This window comes from Chenopodium quinoa, unplaced genomic scaffold (genome assembly GCF_001683475.1).
Source record: "Chenopodium quinoa cultivar QQ74 unplaced genomic scaffold, ASM168347v1, whole genome shotgun sequence".
NCBI classification, from domain to species: Eukaryota; Viridiplantae; Streptophyta; class Magnoliopsida; order Caryophyllales; family Amaranthaceae; genus Chenopodium; species Chenopodium quinoa.
The window spans coordinates 1,100,154-1,122,341 of NW_018742205.1; the positions used below are offsets into that span (position 1 = coordinate 1,100,154).

The 22,188-nt window shown below is 41.5% G+C and overlaps 1 protein-coding gene across 3 annotated transcripts; it reads left to right on the forward strand.

Annotated features, from left to right (window-relative positions):
* The first annotated feature begins 870 nt into the window (after positions 1–870).
* On the forward strand, positions 871–21,682 carry LOC110727750. 3 transcript variants are annotated; one of them, XM_021907331.1, is made up of 9 exons: positions 878–1,288; positions 1,431–1,523; positions 3,554–3,584; positions 4,805–4,890; positions 5,684–5,764; positions 5,918–5,951; positions 20,605–20,687; positions 21,062–21,153; positions 21,275–21,365. In XM_021907331.1, the coding sequence occupies exons 1-8, from the start codon at positions 1,254–1,256 to the stop codon at positions 21,114–21,116; spliced, it is 498 nt and encodes a 165-aa protein (XP_021763023.1). In that variant the 5' UTR covers positions 878–1,253; the 3' UTR covers positions 21,117–21,153; positions 21,275–21,365. The 3 variants fall into 3 exon arrangements, with proteins under 3 accessions (XP_021763029.1, XP_021763035.1, XP_021763023.1); XM_021907343.1 differs by lacking the exon at positions 20,605–20,687 and having other exon boundaries at positions 874–1,288; XM_021907337.1 differs by lacking the exons at positions 20,605–20,687; positions 21,062–21,153 and having other exon boundaries at positions 871–1,288; positions 21,275–21,682.
* The last annotated feature ends 506 nt before the right edge of the window (positions 21,683–22,188 follow it).

Sequence of the window (22,188 nt, forward strand, 5' to 3'; positions counted from 1 at the left end):
ATATTGGTTTCAGTTTTCGTAAAGAATATAATCTATTTCGATTTGGCTTGATTTTATATATATACTTCGTTTGTGATTAAAAGTCCATGCATCCTCTTAGATAATAAGAAAAGCTTGAAATAGTTGTGTATCTTAATACAAATGAAACAGCCTTAAAATTCCAAAAGAAATAACTTATACTATATAAAGCTTTAAGTTAGACTAAACAACACTACTAAAAAAAAGCGTTCACTCCAAAATTTGCCTTCAATGGTATTCAAGACTTAGGACAAAACACAGGAAAGTGGTATTCAAGACTTAAGATTGAATCTCAATGGCTCTCTTTACTAGGGGTGTTCATAAATCGGCGCGGACCTAAAAAATGGACCGGACCGGTCCAGACCGAATTAATCGGTCCGGTCTTCGGGTCTAGATATTTATTTTTTTCGGTCTTCGGTCCGATCTGGTCCAAAACCCTATAAAAATCGGTTTGGGACCAGACTGATTTTTTTTGCTTAAAATTATGCGTGAAACCTTAAATAATGGTTAATTATCCATAATAAGCTTAGAAAACTTTAATTTTATAAGCTTTTTTGTACTAAACGTACAAAAAAAAGACGTTAAAATATAGTTTTTACTTTACTTTTTTCGACTTTTTCATAAATTTTTTAAAATTTTAGATTTTTTTTTTAAAAAAAATTCTTAAATCGGTCCAAAATGGTCCGGTCCGGGGTTTGGACCGATTCTTTCGGTCCGGTCCGGTCTTCGATTCTTAAAATTCTAATTTTCGGTATTCGGTCCGGTCCGGATCAATCTGGTCTTGGACTGATAGAACAGCCAGACTCTTTACACCAAAATTTGTAATATTGTGTTATTTGACTAGTAAATCTATTTTTGCATTTTTCGTCTTCTATAGTACGGTACTTTTTAAGTAATGTACGTCTAGCATGCATACGCTTCTATTGCGCCTTACTAGTTCACTTCCACGACGACTAGCTACAAGCCTTGCAAGCTAAGCTAGGTCAAGCTTCAATATTTATTATAATCAAATCAAATTAATTAGTTGTCTCCGTAAAAAATAAAAATAAAAATAAAAATAAAAAAATTCTCATTTGTAAATACAATTGTCATGACGTCCATGTACTGCCTACCAATTCCTGTCTTCCCTTATATAATGAGAAATATATATGTAAGGCTAAAAACTACACTTGTATTACATATACTCGTATTTTTTAATCCATCACTCTTTAGCTTAAAAAATTAACGCTAATCATATGAATTTTCTAAGTGCATTAGCCAGTAAATTCAGGCAAGCAATGAACCATTATTGTATAGTTTTGTTTAGTCTTGTATTATTGTATCTTCTCTACTTTTGTTTAGTCTTGTATCATTGTATTTTCCCACTTTTGTTATATTATTGAATTTAAAGATATATATTGCGATGCCTGCAGAGCAAAAACAACAATGGGTGACAAATCGAGTAAGAGCTCGAAAGATCGCAGAGAAGGAAATCATGGGCATATGCTTGAAAGTGTGACAACAAAGTACGTACCCTCAATTTATTTACATTTTACAATACTTGTAATAATTTTGATCTATATACATGATACAATACTTGTAGAAGAACTTACTCTCATTTGAGTTCTTGTTCTTATAGAGTTGTATGTGTTAAAGGATCAACTCACAATTAACCCTCCCCGGCCCAAACCCGGCACAACGCTAAATATTCCACAAAGAAGGCTGGGGTTGATTAGATTTGAATCCGTGACCTTATTGTTACGCAGACTCGTTATACCAAGTTAAAATTAAAGAATCAATTTAACCAAAAGTTCAAGCTAATGGTTATATACTCTATCAGTAGGCTATAGAACAAACACGATCAGACAAGCTAAAATCTAAGATCGAGTGCTTGAGAATTGAAAAAAATCTTTAACATATGAACAGCAGGAAATAGGCGCGCAACTCATCTTCATATAATTAGATGTACTATTAGTTGGGAGGATTTTGAAAATCATTCTTCTAGAAACTTTCTCATATTCATCTATGTTTATTTAGATTGTTGTTGAGGTATATATGAAGTTACGGTAATGGTCTTAGGTTGGATGTAGTTTTCGTAAGGCTGAAAAGGTTTTGATGGGATCATTTTAGTAGATTATTGCTACTTTGTACAATATTCTCAAGAAAATATCCAAATATATAGAACGATATATTCTGTCTTTCGAAGGAGATCGAGAAAACCAGCTTGTCTAATGAAAAGATAAAAAAAAAAAACCCTTAATTTTGAAAGAGACAAGTTCCTTTCAAACGGAGGAACCATTATTATAGCCTAAAAAGCGGAAAAAAAAAAAAACCCTAAGATTGTAGCTTTCCATCAACAATGGAGGCTAAGCTAGTGCTTAGAAGAGAGGAGAAAGGAGAGAGAGGTTAGGGTTGTTTTTGGTTGAATATCTTTCTCCCCTTTTCAAATTATTTATTTATTTTTTTTTCTATGAATTCCTATAAGTAGCATCAACTATTAACTAACAATAGACCTATTGATGGATCCTTTGATCTTTGGTCATCCTTGTGTTACATTTTATACTGAAACTAGCTACTTCCTCCGTCCCTAAATTAGAAGCCTATTTCTCTTTATTATGTGAGTAATAAATATTAGAAATAGGTTTCTAATAAAGGGACGAAGAGAGTTATTGTTTGACCATCATTTGGTACTTGCCGAAAAAAACACGGAAGAAAGCTTTATTATCATCCCATCTGGAAATTAAACAATTAAAATATTAAGAACAAGTACTACGTATTAATTTTGTAAACATGGAAAAAATCGTACTATACTATCTTCGAGTCCACAGTCTACGAAGACTATGATATGATAATAGAAAACATCTTCATCATATTCGTCATACGTGCACTATTTATTGACATGCATGGCTGGCTAATGTATTATAAATAATAACAAAGTCTAACACAAATAATTATTCTGGTAGTTACGGAATACTACATAGTTTTATACTTTTATATATACTTTAACATTTTCCCTCAAAATAAATAAATAAATATATATATATATATATATATATATATATATATATATATATATAGTTTTATACTTTTATTTCTGTGTGTTTGTATAATTTTTTTTTTTTTTTTTCTTAATATGTGTTATGTTTCTAATATAGAATTTTCACCATTATTATCTTTAATATACTATCAGTAGAAAGACAAAAAAGTTGATACTCATATAAAATCAGTAAAATTTTCATATATTTGAGATTAAATCCATTCATATTGAGTCTAATCTAAAATATGTATACATAACAATCTATATATGAATAGTGTAAATGTAATGCCAAGGTGTTGCATTTTACAGAAATAAAATTATATATGAATTATTAACATTAACGACATATACCAAGGGAAATCTGGAGTTAGTACATTGTCCAAGTGCATTATTTTCTTACAATAACAAAATAGCACTACCATGTGTCATGTGATATCCTAAAATCCTAAATTCATAGATCATGTCATTAGTCATGCTAAACAAAAACTTTTTGAATTGATGGTGCTTTTGTTTCATCAGGAGCAAATCTTCAAGTGAAAGTTCAGCAAAGGTATCCAAAATATATGGCATTAGTACTTTTAATCTTATAAAGTATCTTACTCTCTACAATTTAATTAATTTGGGGCATTCACATACGTGTGTTATTTGAAAATGTTATGCTCTTCAATAGATCGAACTATGTCTTAGATATATAACCCCTCTCTTTTTTTCACCATGTTTATTTGAATATAGTAATTAAAATACTAGTTCAAGTGAGTTATGATATCATGTGTATATACCGATGAGATCTTGACCTAATAATTGTTAAGATTGAGAGTGTAAGATAGGTTACAGGTTCAATTCACCCCTAGGCCATTTAATTTGTAATTTGTATTTCGGCTGCCCTTGTATTTCTTTTGGGAAAAAAAATTGTACTCCCTTCGTCCTATTATTAAGTGCCCACTTTTCATGTTTCGCGGGTTTTAATGCAAATGAGAGAAGTAAAAAAAAGCATGTGTGAAATACATTGAGAGCTATTATAAAAAGTACAATATTTTGTTTTCTAGTAGAGAGCGGAGACAATAATGACGATGATTTACAAAAGTGTGGTTAAATTACTTTAAAACTTATTTACACTTTTGCATCGGAATGAAACTTAATTACGAAACTAATGTCCATGTAGGCTCGGATAAGTTTATTTTTGTTTTTTTTTTTTATTTTTCAGAATAAAACCGCTACCTCAAGTAGTGGTTTATGTACTAAAACCGCTACCTGAGGTAGCGGATTTACCCTTTATAAATTTCTACTCCGTATCTTTACTTGGAGTACTAAAGACAAACCGCTACCTTAAGTAGTGGTTTTAGACTATAACCGCTACTTAAGGTAGCAGTTTGTCTCTAAAGATAAAATTACTCCAAATGTATTACCGAGCCTACGTGTACTATTTTTGTAAATAAGTTTCATTCCGACGCAAGACCATAAATAAGTTTTTTAAAAGCTATATTTTTGTAAATCATCCCAATAATGAAAAAGCATGAGTGAAGTATATGTGGGCACCAATTTTAAAGGGTACGATATTTAGGGACGTTTAGTATGTTAAAAGGTATAAAGTTGGGGTATGTAGGTAATTATACATGAAACAAATATAGAAATACGAGTAGACACTTATTTTTGGGACACCTAATTAGAAAAAACAGGCACTTAATAATGGGGAGGGAGTATTAATTAGGTGGTCATCATCCCTTAAATAATTTGTAGTTACTGTGATTATATGTTGTCTACACTCTGCAGTCAGAAACATCTACGGCAAGCAATCATGGAACAACTCGAACAAGTGTGCGTGTTACTGAAAATTTCACGCATCCGCAGAGCACAAGGTGAGTAAGTAACATCCTCGAACTGGGATGCCCCTCGAACTGAATCCTTAGTTACTCCCTTTTGTTGTCAAAAAAGTAACAAGAAATTTACTATAATAAATGCTCTAGCCCTAATATAATTTGACTAGCACCTTTATCAACGCAAGAATTTGATCACTACCGGCCTCTTTAATTATTAATAAATATAAAATGCATACATAAATAAGAATTGGTATTATTAAGAAACTATACATTGAAACGATTTTAACAAGTTTTATGTTATATCTAATCTAAAGTATAAAGCACTAACAAAGGTCAAGGTAATGTGTGTAAATAGTGTACGTAATTGTCAAAGTAAGTTATTTATTTTGAAATAAAGAGAATACTTATTAATCATGTTTGGATTTCTTATAAATTTCTATTCGAATGAAACCTATCGCTCTCGATCAATATATGAGGAAATTAAAAATGAACACATGTGAGATCGTAATTGTTTAATTGATATGTCTCAATGTGCTCTTACATAGTCTAATCATAGTTTAAATCACCAAACATATGCAATACTCCGTTTAAATTGAAATTTTTTTAAAAAGATTTGTATATTTGTTTAATTTTTCAAAATAAAGATAGAGTAATGAAGAGCTGAGATTGAAATTCATAATGGATGGTTAATATGAGTAAAAACAAGGTTACAATAGGCTAGCCATAGTCGTCTTTTAAAAAATCAATGTAGAATCTTCGTATAAAATACACCACCTTTTTTTAGTCATTACTATGTCATCATTTTGCTTCCATTTTTTTTTCCTACCCATAGCTCCGGAGGACCATCAAGAAAGCCATCCTCTGACGGCAACGGAAAACGCCCTGTGCGCCGAATTGAAGATTTGACAAATGGGTAACCTTTTGCTTTAAGCTTAATTTCATTAAAATTATGTATGTCCATTCCTAGTTAATTATATGTACGAATTGAATTGAAGAATTACAAAATTTGTCTTCCAATGTGTCTCAACTTAATTATTTTGATGCTTTTGTTTATTTATTTACGCAGGAAGCAGGCTGATACAGGTTCGACTAAAAAGAAGGTACTTTGATTGTATTATTGTTCACACACTAGATTTAGTTTTGTATAGTACTAAAAAGAAGGTACTTTGATTGTATTATTATCTCAAGATTGTAGTCTAACTTACCAAAAGAAATGTTTCGGGTGAAAACAATAGGACCTTCGGCAAGGTCCTTTTTTGTGGGCTGAAAACTAATGTCGGTCCAAGTGATGACTGGGTCGAGGGTTTCCTGCACAGCAAACACACGTAAACTGGCCTCAGGGGTTGTGCCGAGGAAGGCCCCTCCAATGTCGAAGTCAATACAGTGTTTAGAGAGAGAAAGCTATGCAAGAGTATTAATTGCTTGAGGCTTGAATTGAATGAATGTAAAGAGAGAGGATTGAAGACTTTAATACCTTTGCTCAATGGATAAATGGACCTTAAACTAAGTGGGCTTGCCACCTTGACTGGGCCCTGACTGACTTGGCAATTATTTGGAGAGTTGAACCTTGCTTTGGGCTTTACAATTAAACCATTTATGGACCGGCCCAATTGAAGTAAATTGGACCCAAACAACTTGCCCCCAAACTCGATTTGGAAGCATGACGGCCCGGGTTTTGACTTGCAAAATGGAGGGAAGTAAATGATTTAATTAGAGTTTGAATTTGGGTAGTTATTGAGGCAATAACAGTTATTTAGAGAGTAATTAGGGAAGTTGGAAGGTTTAGTGGGTAGTTAATTAGGGAAGTGTTAACGGTTGCATTGAAGTGGAGTTAGTGGGGATTTTAGTGGCGCAGACTCCCAGAATTCTGCTTCTGGAAAATCTTTTCAAACCACTCATCCCACTCTCTCTCCTCATTTCTTTGCTAGTTCACTTCCGTTCTTCGCTAATCACCACTGCTAAACCGCTTTCCTTTTTCCGAATATTCTTAGCAATCCTGAACCTGAAACTGAAGTTTGTTGCTCCAAACTCGTAGATCGGTTTCTGATAAAGGTAATTTTAATTTCCTTCGAAATTTCTTCGGATTTCTTTGATTTTTAGAGCACCCCCCCTCCCCCCTTTTTTCCCGATTTCTCGAATTTCCACTTACGAGAATGGCTCGAGACCGAGGAAAGAGACCTATGGTAGTCGATAAGGAAGAGGAAGTTCCTCAACTGATTCCGCGGCGCAACCGTTTGCCGGAGATGATGCCGCCTTTGAGCGGCCGCAACCCTCGTCCTAGGGTTGGGATAGCAGCTTCTTCCAGCGGAGCCGCAATTCCTGCGGTGTCACTGTCATCCGCGCCTCCTCGAGATTTGGGGGAGGCTAGTACCTCCGGCCAAATCAAGAGCTGGGCGTCCGGACCTTGGGATTTTCCCCCTGGAGAAAGGGAGTAGGGAAACGTCCCCGAGAACTTTGAGCTGATGACCACCCCTCCTTATGACTGGTGGGTGAACGAGAGTCCCCTCTAACATTTTGCCGAGCAAATTGAAATTTTTTACGGCATAATGGAGGAAGATGGGTATTGGTGCCGAATGCATACAGCTCTAGATAGGATTCGCCGCCCTCCCCCTGGGTACATCGGGGTGTATACTCGGCAGCTGCAGTTTGGACTTCGGTTCCCTCCGTACTCCTTTGTGGTTGAAGTGCTGAACGGGTACAATATCTCGTTGTGCCAATTAACCCCTGCCAGCATCCGAAGGGTGATGATGTTCCTCCGGGTGTACCTCTTCTGTGGTTTTGCGCTGGGCCTCCATATTTTTCGGAAACTCCACAAGCTGGTGCCAAACCAACAATCAGACGAACATCATGGCACTAGTTGGTGGCGAATTGAGACCCATATGGGGCATCTTACTACCTGGCTAAATGATACTTCAGACAAGGATTGGTGGGGCCAATGGATTTAGGTTCGAGTGCTTTCGAAAGAGGACCATCCGAACTATTTTGGAGGGCCGAGGTACTTGAGCGAGCCTGATCCCCAGATGAGGAGCATCGGACCTAACGAGTTTGATGATCAAGAGAAGGAGTTGCTAACTCTCTTTAGCAAGAAGAAGAATCCAAGGGGCACGGGCCGAATGGTCCAAGTGCCCACAACTTGGCTGCCGTCCTACCACTACATCTTTAGGAGAAGATGCTTGCCGTTGTTGGCCTCAGCCGAAAATACCAAGGGAGTAAGGAGTTCGGCTGGGGCCGAAGGCCTTTGCTTTTCTTTTTTTTTCTTTCACTGCTTGTTTTCTTCGTGTTGACTAAGCCTTGAATTTCGGCTTTTCAGTGCTGCACAAGGGAAATTGTGGTATTAACTACAATCAGCTCGGGATCAACGCCGCAAGGCGGGTGACGAAGAATGCCCCCGACATAACTGAGTCATTAGACCGGCCCCTTTCTTTGTGCAAGACTAAGCTTCAGATAGTCAGCGCTGCTGAATACGAGGCGTCGAAGGTCTGGTGGAAGAATCGTGACCCCTTTCTTCCTTCTGAGCCCCGCAGAACAGGTTGTTGTTGTTGCTATTGTTATGAGGGCGGCAAGGGCTACCGAGGCCTCTAGAAGTGGTGTTGGACCATCTACCCCTACTACTGATCCTCAAGTAGAAGAGGAGAAAGCTGAAGAAGAAGACGGGGCTTCTGAAGACGAGCGCCTGCTGAAGACTTCGGTCACTACTAGAAATAGGCTGATTTCCGACGAACTGTTTCCGACGGACACTAAATTCCGTAGAAATCTCAGAAGTTCCGATGGATTTTTATTCCGTCGGAAATTTCCGACGGAATTAAAATCCGTTGGAATATAAGGGTTTCCGACGGAATGTTCCGTCAGAAAGTTACTTTTCCGGCGGAATTACAATCCGTCGGAAGTTTTCAACGGAATATTCCCTCGGAAAATTACGTTTCCGGCGGAATATTCCGTCGGAATAATTATATTTCAGACAGAATATTCCGTCGGAATAAAAGTAATTATTTATACAAAAAAAAACCCTAAGACTAACCGGTTTCCCCTTAATTACTTCCCCTCTTTCTCCGCCTCTTTCCCATCTCTTTCTCTCTCTTCTTCTCTTCTCCTTCCCCTATGCGCATCTCTGAATCTCTTCTCCTTCTCTCTCCTCTCCTTCTTTCCTCTTTCTCGCCTCCTTCTCTGACTTCTCACCCTCCTTCTCACACCAACGTTGAAGAGTGATTTCTTTCCCCTCCTTCTCGCCGCAACCAACACCACCGTACCAACACTATGCGCAACGTCTTGGTGGTTTTTTAGGCCAAATTCGACCATTAAAATCCTAGATCTAGACTTTTAATGGCCGAATTTGGCCTTGTTAAACCGTTCTCGTGGTGAAATTCGAGCCCATTTCAATTAATAAGGTATGTTTTGTTTTTTGATTTTTCAATTTTCGATTTTTTTTTCTTTGTTTTTATTTTTATTTTTTGGGTGTAAAGTGGTTGTGTGTGCGTGTGTGGTGTGTGGGTTGGTGGTGGGTGGCAATTTTTGGAGGTGGTGGGTTTTTTTGGTGGTTTCGTAGGTTTGATGGCGTGGGTTTTGGTGGTAGATCTGGGTGGTTTCGGGTTTTTTTGGGTGGTTTCGGGTTTTTTAGGGTAGTTGTGGGGTGGTGTGGGTTGGTGGTACGGGTTATGGGGACTGGTGGGTTAAGGTGGGTGGTGTGGGTTGGTGGTACGGTTTAGGGGCAGGAGGGTAGGGGGGCAGTGGTGGTGTGGAGAGTCAGAGGGGGTGGGGGTGGGTTGGTGGTGGTGTGGGTGGGTAGGGGGGTAGTCAGGGGGGCAGGGGGTGGGGTGGGCTAGTGGTGTTGTGGGTGGGTAGGGGGTAGTCAAGGGGGTAGGGGGGAAGGAAGTAGGGTGGGCTGGTGGTGGTGTGGGTGGGAAGGGGGGTGGCGCTGGGTGTGCGAATAGGTGGGGGTGGTCTGGGCAGGGTGGGGTGGAGGGCTGGTTTTTTTTTTTTTTTAATGACTTTTCCGTCGGAAACCAATCCACCTCCGACTTTTCCGTCGGAAACCAATCCACCTCCGACGGAAATTTCCGTCGGAAGATTGCGACGGACTTTCAATTAAAGTCAAAAATAGCACCGACGGAAAAGGTCGAATTTCCGACAAAGGGTGCTGCGACAGACTTATTCCGTCGGAAGAGGTGATTCCGACGGATTTTGCTATGTTTCCGACGGAAAAATTCCGTCGGAATCCATCTCTTTTCTTGTAGTGGGTGAGACTTCCAGACTTGTCTTAATGAGCCTCTTTTTTTTTTTGAACTTGGTGCTCATACTGCACTTTGCCGCCCTATTTCTTCTGCTGCAGTCTGATGAAGAAGGAAATAGAGGAGAGCCAGATGAAGAAGAATCCTCTTCAGACGAGTCCTCAGACTACAAGATGTCTGGCCCGAAGAGAAGAAGGGTCGTTTTTAACCCCGGACAATTTCAACCTGCCCTTGTTCTAACCAAGAAACCTCGGCTTGAGAAGGACAAGTCAGAGGAAAGGAAAGAGAAGACTCCTCCCCCTCCTGAGGTTCGCGCTGAGGGAGATATCCTGACAAAGACTCCTCCTCCTAAGACTCAGGAGGTTGAAATTTCCAGTTTAGCTCCTCCCTCCTCTCCTCGGCACGAGATCGAACCTTTTACTGATGAGGTTCAAAGGGAAGCTGATGCACAACTCGTCCACCCTGAGGACGTAGGAGTGCCAATTTTGAGTGAAGACCCCCAGGGTCTTGGTGCTGATGGTCCGAAGGAGGCCGACGTGGAAGAGAAAGCTGAGGAGGCCAAGAACACTAATATGCCTTCACCTTCGTCTACTGAATCCTTCAAGACTTTTCAGTCTACGGAGATGGGGTTCGGTTCTGCCCCCTTTGGTATCAAAAAGTCCTATATTTGATTTCCGTATCCGATCCAAAAATGTTCGGATATCCGATATCCGGATTTCCGAAAATTTCGGATTGGATAGCTCGGATATCCGATATCCGACCCTATTGTATATTTTTTTAATAATTTTATATAAATACTAATTTAATGGCAAAAAAAAAATAGAGGCAAATTTATACGAAGTATATACGTTGAATTGTACTTGAACAAGCATTTTTTTTAACAAACTTGATCAAGCAAATTAATTCTACAACAATTCTTAAAAAAAAAAAAAAAAAATCTTAAACAAGAAGATCAAATAGACTAGAAATATAAAAAAATCCAACAAATGATTTTCAGATTTTTCACAAACTATAAAACATAAAAATTTTACACAAACCAATTAATTAAACAAAGAAATTTCAATTAGAGAAGTCGTCGTTGGTGTTGCAGGTTGGAAGATCGAGGTTGTTGAACCGTATGGTTGCGGTTGTTATTGCGGGTTGTCGTCGTCGTTGTCTTTGAACACTAAACCCACCTCTTCTCACCTGAACTCCCCCTCACTAGACCGCCATAGAAATTTTGAGGAAGGGAGAATGGGAGGTAACTGTTCACCGACAAGGGTAGGGGGTTGCTGTTCGTCGACGAGGAAGGGGTGGGAGGCTGTTATCGTCGGTAGAGAAGGGATGGGGGCTGCTATTGTCGACAGAGAAGGGGTGGGGGGCAGCAATTGTCGACGGGAACAGAAGGGGTGGGGGCTACTATCGTCGATGGGGAAAGGGGTGGGGTTTCTCCGGTGGGGTTAACCAGTGGTGATACTCTAGCGAGGAAAAGGGTGGGGTTGGCTGGTAGTGCTGCTCCAAAAGGGAATCGGGAAGGCAGGGGGGGCTGTTTCAGATGGCGGTTTGGGAACGAAGAGATAGAGAAGGGTGGTAGGTTGCAGAGATCTAAGAGGAATGAGGAAAGAGAGAAGATAGAGAAAAGAAAGGAGAGAGAATCAGAGAAGATAGAGAGAAAGAGGCGGTGAGGTTGGAATTTGAGGGAATTATTTAGGGTTTTCTGGTTTGGGTTGTTGGGACTTTGGGGTATTTGGGCCTTTGTCTTTAGGGCATATGATAATATGAAAATATTTTAAAATGGTAAAAAAAAAGTGTTTTTTTTTTCGGATTTCGGATCGGATACCCGATCCGATATCCGATATCTGACTTTTTCGGATATTCGAATATCCAAAATCGAAATTTTCGATATTCGATATCCGATCCGATATCCGAAATTTTTGGATCGGTTATCCTAAATTTTTGAATCGGATGCGAATCGGAATTTTGGATGTTCGGATTATCAGATAATTTTGCTCAGCCCTACCCTTTGGTACCTGTTCCCGACCATGCCAGGAACATCTTCGAGTCCACGCGTAGCTCAGCCGTGGAATACTTCAATAACCTCTCTAGCATGTCTGAGCTAAACAGGGTCAGGGCTTGGACCGTTGGGGCTGCCGAGCCACTTGCTAGGGTCCCGGACCCCTTTGCCGAAAATTAGAGGCTGCTGATGCAGGTAAACCCTTCGGTACTTAAGCTTTTTCACTTAAGTTTAAGCTTCTTCTTCTTCTTCTTCTTCTTCTTCTTCTTCTTCTTCTTTTTTTTTTCTTTTTTTTTAACTTCGGCTGATTATTGCTCCTCAACTCTGCAGGTCGTTCATAACCAATTCTTGGCTGTGGAGATGAACAACGAGCTGAAAACCAAGGCAGAGAAGGCCGAGGAAGCTGAGTGCCGAGCCAAGATTGCTGAGCTGAAGAGGCTAGATGCCTAAGAAGCTGATACTACCCTCAAAGCTGACCTGGATTCCATGACTGCCAGTTTCCGTACCTTCTGCAAGGATTTGGAGCAGACCGCCTTCCCTTGGTTAGACGAAGGTCATGCGCTGGTCCAAGAGTAAGGGGCTGCAGACATTCCCAGCCTCAAGGCCCGTATTGAGCAAAAGGTGCAGCGGGAGGTTGAGACTTGGCGTCTGATGGTCGAGGACTTCGAAGGGAAGGCTGCCCAGGCCGAAGCCGAAGCTAAGAAGAAGCAGTCTGAGCTTGAGGCCGAGATTCTACAGCTTAGGAATGAGCTGGATGCTCGGGACGCGGAGCTCTCTAAGGCTTAGAGCTAAATGATGCCCGAAGCCAGCTGGAGGCTTAGAGCGAAGGGGCTGCCAAGACTCAGACTGACCTTAAGGCTGCCCGAAAGTTGTTAGAAGTCAAAATCTACACCCAAGATGAATATGACGAGGGTTTTGACAACAGCTTCTAGACAGCTTGGCGCCTTGCCTCCCATGCCGATCCCAACATTGACAACGCAGCCGAGGAGTGGTCCATGGATCCTAATGACCTGCATCTGCATATGGCCCATCCCGCCAAAGTTGCTTTCTTGGCTCGTCAGGCTGAGACCGAAGCTGAAGAGAGGAAAAGAGAAGAAGCCAAGAAGAGAGAGTCTGAAAAGACTCTTGCTCGGCTTGCCTCCTCTTCAGCTGGTGCTGAAGCTTCTACGAGCCCAAGCGTAGCTGCTCAGCCTGATCCTGCTGGTGCTGAAACATAAGAATTCGGGCAGTCGTCTTCAGAATCTTGCAGATCAACTTGTGCTTAATTGTTATGTTTGTCACATCTGTTTTTGCCTTAACCTTTTGCATCAGCTTGCCTTGATTGTACAAACTCTTTTTTATTTTTGCCTTGAGTAGTTGTACTTAGTTCAGCAGCTGTATTTTTCTGCTTGTGGGCGGCTGCCGATATAGAATTTCCTTGTATTTGGTTTGAAACTTTCAACTTGATGTGGCCCGTTGATCCGAGCACATTTGAATTGCTGTTAATGCTTTGCTCTTTTTCTCATTCCCATTGCCTTGCTCTTTCTACTTAGGCTTGGAATTATTACTTAGCTGAGTGCTTTTTGCCCCCCTAGAAATTTGAAGTTGTAATCTTCAGGTTTCTAAGGTGCTTGCTTTAACTTTTTCAGTGCGGATGAAACAAAATATTGAAGTTTCTGCTCTTTTCCTTTCTCTTCTTTTTTTTTTTTTTTTTTTTTGAAGAATCTATGAGTTCTTTGCTCAAAAGTCTTAGACTCCGAGAGCAATATTCTCTCAATCCTTAAAATTCATCAGAGGGAATGACTATCCGAAACACAAGGCCATCATTCTGGCAATGCCTCGGATATAACTCCTCTGAAGCACGATGCCGATGTTTAGGCTATGCTTTCCACATCCTCTTTGCCCCAAGGAATTGATTTATCCGAAGTACAATGCCCTGAAATGGCTGTACTTCGGTGATGAAATCATTGTTCCCTGTTAATCAGGTTTGACGGCAATCCAAAGTACAATGCCTCTACTGGGCTATACTTCGAACAGTGCCGAAGGGAAACCTTTTTCTTTTTTCAAAAAAATGTAGAAGATAGAAAAATAGAAACTTGCTAAATTGATAGAAATGGTGGCTCAAAGGCCTTTCATTAATTTAAAGAGATGCACTTACATATATTGTTCTCCCCCGAAGGGTTTATACATGATATTTTTTCAGTACATCAGCATTCCAGTGATTCTTTAGCTCAATTCTATCCAACTGCCAAAGTCGGTATGTTCCGAGCTGAAGTTCATTATAAATTTCATAGGGTCCCTCCCAAGTGACTGAGAGTTTTCCATGAATGCGACCTTTTTGCACAGCTGCAGCATTCCGAAGAACCAGATCCCAAACTTTAAGAGGTCTTGCATTGACTCTTTGGTTGTAGAATTTGCTGATTATTTGCTTGTACGCAGCCATTCTGTCTCGAGCCAAATCTCTGACCTCGTCTAGAAAATCGAGGGATTCTTTCATGAGTTGCTCGTTTTCTTCGGCCGAGAAGAGATTTACCCGCATACTTTCTGTGTCGATTTCCATTGGAAGAACAGTTTCGAATCCATACACCAGCTCAAAAGGTGAATGTCCCGTAGCCTCTTTTTCAGTCATCCGAAGTGACTAGAGGGTTCATGGAAGTTCCTCTATCCACTTAGACTTTTGATCTTCAACTCTCTTCTTGAGAGCGTTGAGAATCTGCTTGTTTGCAGCTTCGGTTTGACCATTACTCTGTGAATGGCATACTGCAAAATATGCCAACTTGATGCCGAACTGATCAGTGTACCGCCTTAGCGGCAAATTATCAAAGTGCCTTCCATGATCGAAGACAAAGAACTTCGGGATTCCAAAGCGATTGATAATATTCTGCCAGATGAATTTCCTGACAGTTTGCTCTGTGATGTTCGAGGCTGCTTCGGCCTTGATCCATTTGCTGAAATGGTCAATGCCGACTATCAGCCATCTTTTCTGGTACGGAGCATCGGGAAATGGCCCCAAGATACCCATCCCCCATTGAGCATATGGAAGCGGGTTTAGGATCGGCTGGAGTCTCGGGCTGGCTAATGGATCACTGGTGCGAATTTTTGACATTTTTCGCATTTTTTTACCAGCTCCTTAGCATCTAGGATCATGATGGGCCAATAATACCCTGCCCTCAGTGCCTTGTGGGCTAAAGTTCTTCCCTCGATGTGGTTTCCACAGATGCCAAGGTGGATCTCCCAAAGGATGTAGTCAGCATCAGTTGGTCCCACACATTTTAGTAGTGGGGCTGAGAAGGATTTTTTCAACAGCTCTCCTCTTAGGAAGATGAACCTTTAGCTGATTCGTTTCAGTTTGGAGGCCAAGTTCCTATCTGCAAGAATTTCTCCCCGAAGCTTGTAAGCTAGGATAGCTCAACTCGTGCGTGACGCAGCAAACCTCAGGCGCTTCGTCCACACTTCTTTCTCGGCGCACCTCCACATATACAGATCGGTTCAGCTCAGTTAGATATGAACTTGCAAGTTTGGAGAGTGCATCGGCTTGTGCTTTCTGACCCCTTGGGATCAGCTCGACTTCAAGAGTTCTTAGCTTCTCAATAACTGTTTTGATCTTTGCAAGATAAGCTATCATTGAGGGCTCTTTGGCCTCATATTCGCCTCAGATCTGATTTGCGACAAGCTGAGAGTCTGTCTTTACACAGACATGCTCGGCTTCCAATGATATGCACAGCTCTAAGCCCGCGATTGCTGCTTCATATTCAGCTTCGTTGTTTGAAGCTTTGAATGAGAATTTCAGTGCATACTCAAAGGACTTGCCTTCGGGCGAGGTTATGACTACCCCTGCCCCCGAACCATTCATGGTGGAGGATCCATCCGCGAAAACAGTCTAAACTTTCTTTTCCTCGTCCAGTGTCTTCGGTAAGAACACTCGGCCAGGAAGTCCGCTAGGGCTTGAACCTTGATGGTTGTTCTCGGCTGGTAGTTGATGCTGAACTCAGTGAGCTCGAAGACCCACTTTGCTAGCCTACCAGATAGTTCAACTTTGCCGAGGACTTTTTCCAGCGGCTGATCAGTCAAGACCACTATTTGATGGTAGTCAAAATAGGGCTTCAGCTTCCGAGCGGCTACCACTACGGCATATGTAACTTTCTCGAGTAGGGGGTAGCAAGTCTCGGCATTCGTCAGAGTGTGACTAAGAAGTAGACCCACTGCTGAACTTTTTCTTCTTCTCTCAGCAAAACCGCGCTTATAGTGGCCTGGCTAAGTGCCACATATAAGTACAGAGTTTTTCCTTCGGCTGGGTGTGCTAGCGTCGAGAGTTGAGCCAGATGCTCACGGAGCTGCTTAAAGGCTTCTTTTTGCTCGTCTTCCCAGATAAGCTCCTTGGTTTTTGGGAGTTTCAACGCTTTGAAGAAGGGTAACCCCTTATCCGAGGCTCTGGAGATGAACCTGGACAAGGCAGCCATTCTCCCGGTGAGACGCTGAACGTCCCTCTTTTTTCTCGGCTTGGGAAAATCGAGCGCTGCCTGCACTTTGGCGGGATTGGCATCAATCCCCCTTTTGCTGACCATGAAGCCGAGGAACTTGCCTGACTTCACACCGAAGACACACTTCTTCGGATTCAGCTTCATTTGGTGTTTCCTTAAGGCGGCGAAGATTTCGGCCATGTCCGCGACATGGTCTTTGTCCTCTTTGCTTTTGATGATCAAATCGTCAACATAAACTTCCATGTTACAGCCTATTTGCTCGGAAAAGACTTGATCAACCAGCCTTTGATATGTTGCCCCCGCATTTTTTAATCCGAAAGGCATCATTTTGTAATTATACACCCCGGCGCTCGTAACGAAGGTCGTTTTTGCTCAATTGTCGGAGTGCATGAAAATCTGATGATACCCCGAGAATGCGTCCATGAAACTAAGCAGGGCATGCCCACTTGTCGAGTAAACTAGTTGATCGATCCTCGGCAAGGGATAAAAGTCGTTCGGACAGGCCCTATATAGGTCCGTGAAGTCAACGCACATCCTTCAGGTTCCATTTACCTTCTGAACCATCACCACATTGGCCAGTTATTTCGGATACTGACAGGGTTCAATGAAACCTGCATCTAGGATTTTTTTGTCTTCGGCTGCGATGTCTCGGTTCTTATTTACGGAGTAATTTCGCTTCTTTTGCTTAACCGGTCGACATGTAGGGTCGACATTAAGCTTGTGAGAGATGAGGTTCGGATCAATCTCGGGCATGTCTGCTGTCGAGAAAGCGGACACAACTTTGTTGTCCCGAAGGAGTTGGATAAGCTCAACACGGAATTTCGGATGGAGTCCGAGCCCGATGCTGACACATTTTTCAGGGTCTCCCTCGGTCAATTCTATTGATGACTCAGTCTGCTGGTCCAACTCCATTGCTTTGGCACTAGAGTCTTCACAATTTAGCCTGCTGTCAATATCGGCAGGCTTCCCAGACTTCGTCCGGTGTTCTGAGTCTTTCAGCTCAAATGAGGAACCATCATTTTCATTTCCCAAAGATCTTTCTCGTGCTGGGGCGCCTTGGGCCGAAGCATTTAAGCCTTTAGGCTTCTTTGTGCATCGGTCTTTTTCTCTTTCTTCTTCCCCGTCATCCTTGTTGTCGCGATGACTGTTGGATGGCTTGAGGTAGTTGCATCTTCGGGCCTCCTTTTGGCTGCCCTGAATCCTTTCGGAGTGTCCCTCGTCTGAAACATATATCATCATTTAATGGTACGTTGAGACTACTCCTTGGATCTCATGAATTATGGGTCTCCCCATAATCACGTTGTATACAGACGGAACGTCCACGACCAAAAATTCGGCCATGATATTTCGGGTTGCTCGGTCTCTGCCGATGGTGACAGGAAGAGTGATTTTCCCGTCCATATATGTTGCAGACCCATTGAATCAAGATACCGGGTAGGGTACCGGAGTCAGGTGCTTGGTCCTCAACTTTAGCTGGTTGTAAGCCTCCCGGAAGAGGATATTCGCACCACTTCCGCTGTCGCCGAGAGTTCGCCAGACGTTGTGGTTTACGATCCATGTAACGATCACCAGCGGGTCATCATGAGGGTATGCCACCCCCCGGCAGTCTTCGGCTGTGAACATAAAGTTCGGCATCGAAGACTGGGGTGCTCGGATATCAACATGGTTCACTTGATAGGTCAAGCCCTCAAGTGGCATTTTCGCGCTTTTCGAGAGCTTGTTCCTTCGGAAATGACAAGGATGTCGGGATTGTCTTTGTCCTGCAGCTTGTCTTTTTTCCGGGGGAAGTCCAGTTCTTGTCGAGAATCTTTCTCGGCTTTTTTCTCTTCGCGGCGATCCGCGAGATATTTTTTCAAGTACCCTTTTCGGACCATATCCTCGATCTGATCCCTCAACTTGATACAGTCCTCGGTGTGATGTCCAGGAGATTCGTGGAATTCACACCATCGATCCTTGTTTTTCTGCTGATGCCACGATGGTAGTGGCCTCGGCTTCTTGTACTTCTGCTCGTCCTTCATTATGTTGTAGATCTTAGCACGTGGAAGGGCGAGAAGAGTGTATGATTCATATTTCCCGATGAATGGGGTTTTTTCTTTCTTCAGCTCAGGAGCCGAGGATGGTTCTGAGGCTTTCGCCTTCCCTTTCCTCTGGTTCTGGCTTTCGGATTGCTATCCTTTTGTCTTCCTAGCCTCGGATTGAGACCACGATTTGATTTTGTTCCATTCTTCGGCCCGAATGTATTTATCCGAGGCATCCAGAGCTTCCTCCAAGGTCTGCGGGTGATGCATGACCATGAAGTCAAGGAACTTTCCAGCCTGCAGGCCGTTTCGCAGTGCAAAAACGGCTAGCCCTTGGTCCAGACTTGTAATTATAGACGACTCGTTGTTGAAGCGAGTCAGATAGTCTCGGAGGCTCTCGTCCTCCCCTTGCTGCAGACTCATCAATTCTGCAGTTGTCTTCTCCCGGCGGTTCACCATAGAAAACTTGCTCTTAAATTTGTTGGAAAGGTCTTTCCAACCGGTTATCGAGCCTTCCTTTACTTCCTTGATGATCCACACCTGTGCAACACCTTTAAGAGTGGTCGGGAAATATTTGCACCAGGTCGCTTCGGACCTGGGGTTCAGGTACATGTGCCCCTCGTAAGAGGCAATGTGGTCCTTCGGGTCCAAAGTACAGTCATAAGTTATGTGTGCCGGGATTTTCACTATTGGCACATGCTTTTCCAAAATCCAGCTTTGGAAGGGTGAGCTGGTGGGAACCATCACGGCCTTTCCCCTACGCCTAGCCAACGGGACCTCGCTCCTCCCTCTTTAAGAGGTTGAAGTGGTTTTCGTCCTCGGCTGGGACGATTCGGGACAAGGATCAGTTCCCTCGAGGTAAGTAAGGCGACTACGCACGCTCATCTCTCTTGAGCCGAGACGTTCGTGAACGTTTCGGCAAGCAGGCTCTTGCCACGCGGAGGTGGTGTTGATGCTTTTGTAGCTCCTAGAGTTTTGGGTTTCTGAATTTTCAAAGAACTAGGGGTTCTTTTTCCTCTCCCGTTCAGTCCTCCAAGTGTCCTACTCCCATTTATCCCCGAGCTCCTTGAAGGATAGAGCTCGTCCACTTTCCTCTTGGCTGGTCCTCCTTCTCAAATTTCTCGGCGGAAGAGGCGAGTGGTCACGGGGTGGTAGAAAGTTTCCTCCTTGGGCCTTCATGAGGTCCACGAAGACCGCAACGGCTCGTGCCGCTTCCTCCGTAGAGGGCCCCGTTTAAGGAGTTGCTCTCGGCTGAGACCGAGAATGGAAACTTCGAGGGGGACTCTTAGCATTGGACTGACTCGGCCGATATGAGCTGGTCGGCTGGCGAGTATGATGGGATGGTGACCTCTCCGGCGCTGCCCTTTCCGGGGAAGAGGGAGATTTCGAAGAAGAAGGTTCCAGTGATGGTGGAGCAGTAGATTCCTTCTCACCGGAATTGGACCTTTCCTCGAAGAGGAAGGGTCGTTCGTCTTAGTACTCTTACCACTCTTAGTCATTTTTGCTAAGATTGGTTGATTTTTGGCTTGCTTTTGAATGTCTATCCCCACAGACGGCCACAAATTGTCTCGGGTGAAAACAATAGAACCTTCGGCAAGGCCCTTTTGTGTGGACTGAAGACTGATCTTGGTCCAAGTGATGACTGGGCCGAGGGTTTCCTGCACAGCAAACACACGTAAACTGGCCTCGGGGGTTGTGCCAAGGAAGGCCCCTCTGATGCCGAAGTCAATACAGTGTTTAGAGAGAGAAAGCTATGCAAGAGTATTAATTGCTTGAGGCTTGAATTGAATGAATGTAGAGAGAGTGAGAGAGGATTGAAGGCTTTTATACCTTTGCTTAATGGATAAATGGACCTTAAACCAAGTGGGCTTGCCACCTTGACTGGGCCTTGACTGACTTGGCAATTATTTGGAGAGTTGAACCTTGCTTTGGGCTTTGCAATTAAACCATTTATGGACCGGTCCAATTGAAGTAAATTGGACCCAAACTAGAAATAAAAAGCAAAAACTTACCTTCAATAAATTCTTAATTTAACCTTGCTTGTTGATGAACTGCAGCACAGAAACTACACCGTAGCAAGCAGCTCCAGTACACGCCATGTGCCATCTACTGCAGACTTCAATAAAAACCAAACAACAGAGTGAGTAACATAACTAATTGTAGATCCTAGAGATTTAAATTAATCAAATTATCAAAATTATGAAAGTTTACCAGTCACCACAACACATTTCAAATCATAAATAGTACTAATGCTAATGCTTGACAATGAATTAATCTCGTCATTAATATAGCAACAAATGTCGTACACCGGTACTTTTATTAGATCTCATGTTGGTATAAACATTTTACCAATAGTCTTGTTGGTACTTTTACACCACATGTTGGTACAAAATATTTTACCAACATGAGGCCTAAAAGTACATACCAATGGACACTTATTATATCGTTAATGATGATATTAGTTATTGATTTAGACAACCTTTGCTAAGACTTCGTTTAATTTGGTTCAAGCAGAGGAAAAAAGGGAAAGGAGTCGAAAAAGAACCAGAAAAGAAAGAAACATAACTAAATTTCCTAGTCTTGTTGGTTTCGAACCGGAAAGGAAGGTAGTTTGGGGTCTTTCTCATTCCCTTTGTGATTTTTTTTCTTTTTTTCTTTTTTTTTTTTTTTACTACAATTATAAAACATAAATGAACTAAATAATTTAAATCTCTGTAAACTTGGCAGATTCTAGCTGGAGAACCGCGGCATGCGAGCTTCATTTGGAGATTATGCAAACTTATTTTTAGATAAATTTCCTTCTACAGATCATATGTTGCAAGTTCCACTTTGAAACGAAGATACTTTTTGATGCGGATCAATAGCATTAAAATCATATTTTTAGTTGTTTTCTTTAACTTTTATTCGAGTCCTCTATTAATTGTGAGATTGAGTGTCGTCAATCCGAAAGTTACGCATGATTAATAGAATTAGCGTTAATTATCATAATTCATCAGTGTACTAATGAATTTACAATAAGACATTAAAACTGCTGGTTTGAGTTTGCATGATAAGCTAGAAAATAAACTTTTAACTTTATTCTGTTTTTATTTATCTTTTAATTTAACACCGGAACTAATATTAGGGCAAATTTCATGTTAGTTTGCTCTCATACTTTTTGACCTTTGCTTACTCACACTATGATGTCAAAATATAATACTCCTTCTGCCCCTATTTGTTTGCCCCATATTTTATCTTGGAATGTCCTTTGAAGATTGTCCTTTTTATTTCCTAATATAGTAACATGCTCCCACCACTAAACTCACTTGCAACATTCTAAAATTGAAAAAGACATCTCAACCACTAGCAATTTTTCGATTCAATTATTAATAAAGCACATTTTGTCTAAGGGACAAACAAACAAGAACAGAGGGAGTATCTACGAGTATATATATTGGCATTAACAATGATACATCCAATATTTTTTGCATTAGACATGTCGACATGTCGTTAGTACGAAATAATGAGAATATTTTTGAAAAATACACAAACACACACAATTTAATTAATTTGCTTCCGTTGCGATTTGAACCCAATACCTATGGTACCAACAAAATGAATATTAATGATAATTCAGCTACTTTTTTTTTTTGTATACCTAA

Coding starts and splice junctions, on each gene's coding strand:
- LOC110727750 (XM_021907331.1), top strand. CDS start 1,254: ATGAATTTTCTAAGTGCATTAGCCAGTAAATTCAG. Junction 3,585..4,804: donor CAAGTGAAAGTTCAGCAAAG/GTATCCAAAATA, acceptor TACACTCTGCAG/TCAGAAACATCTACGGCAAG. Junction 5,952..20,604: donor CAGGTTCGACTAAAAAGAAG/GTACTTTGATTG, acceptor GATGAACTGCAG/CACAGAAACTACACCGTAGC.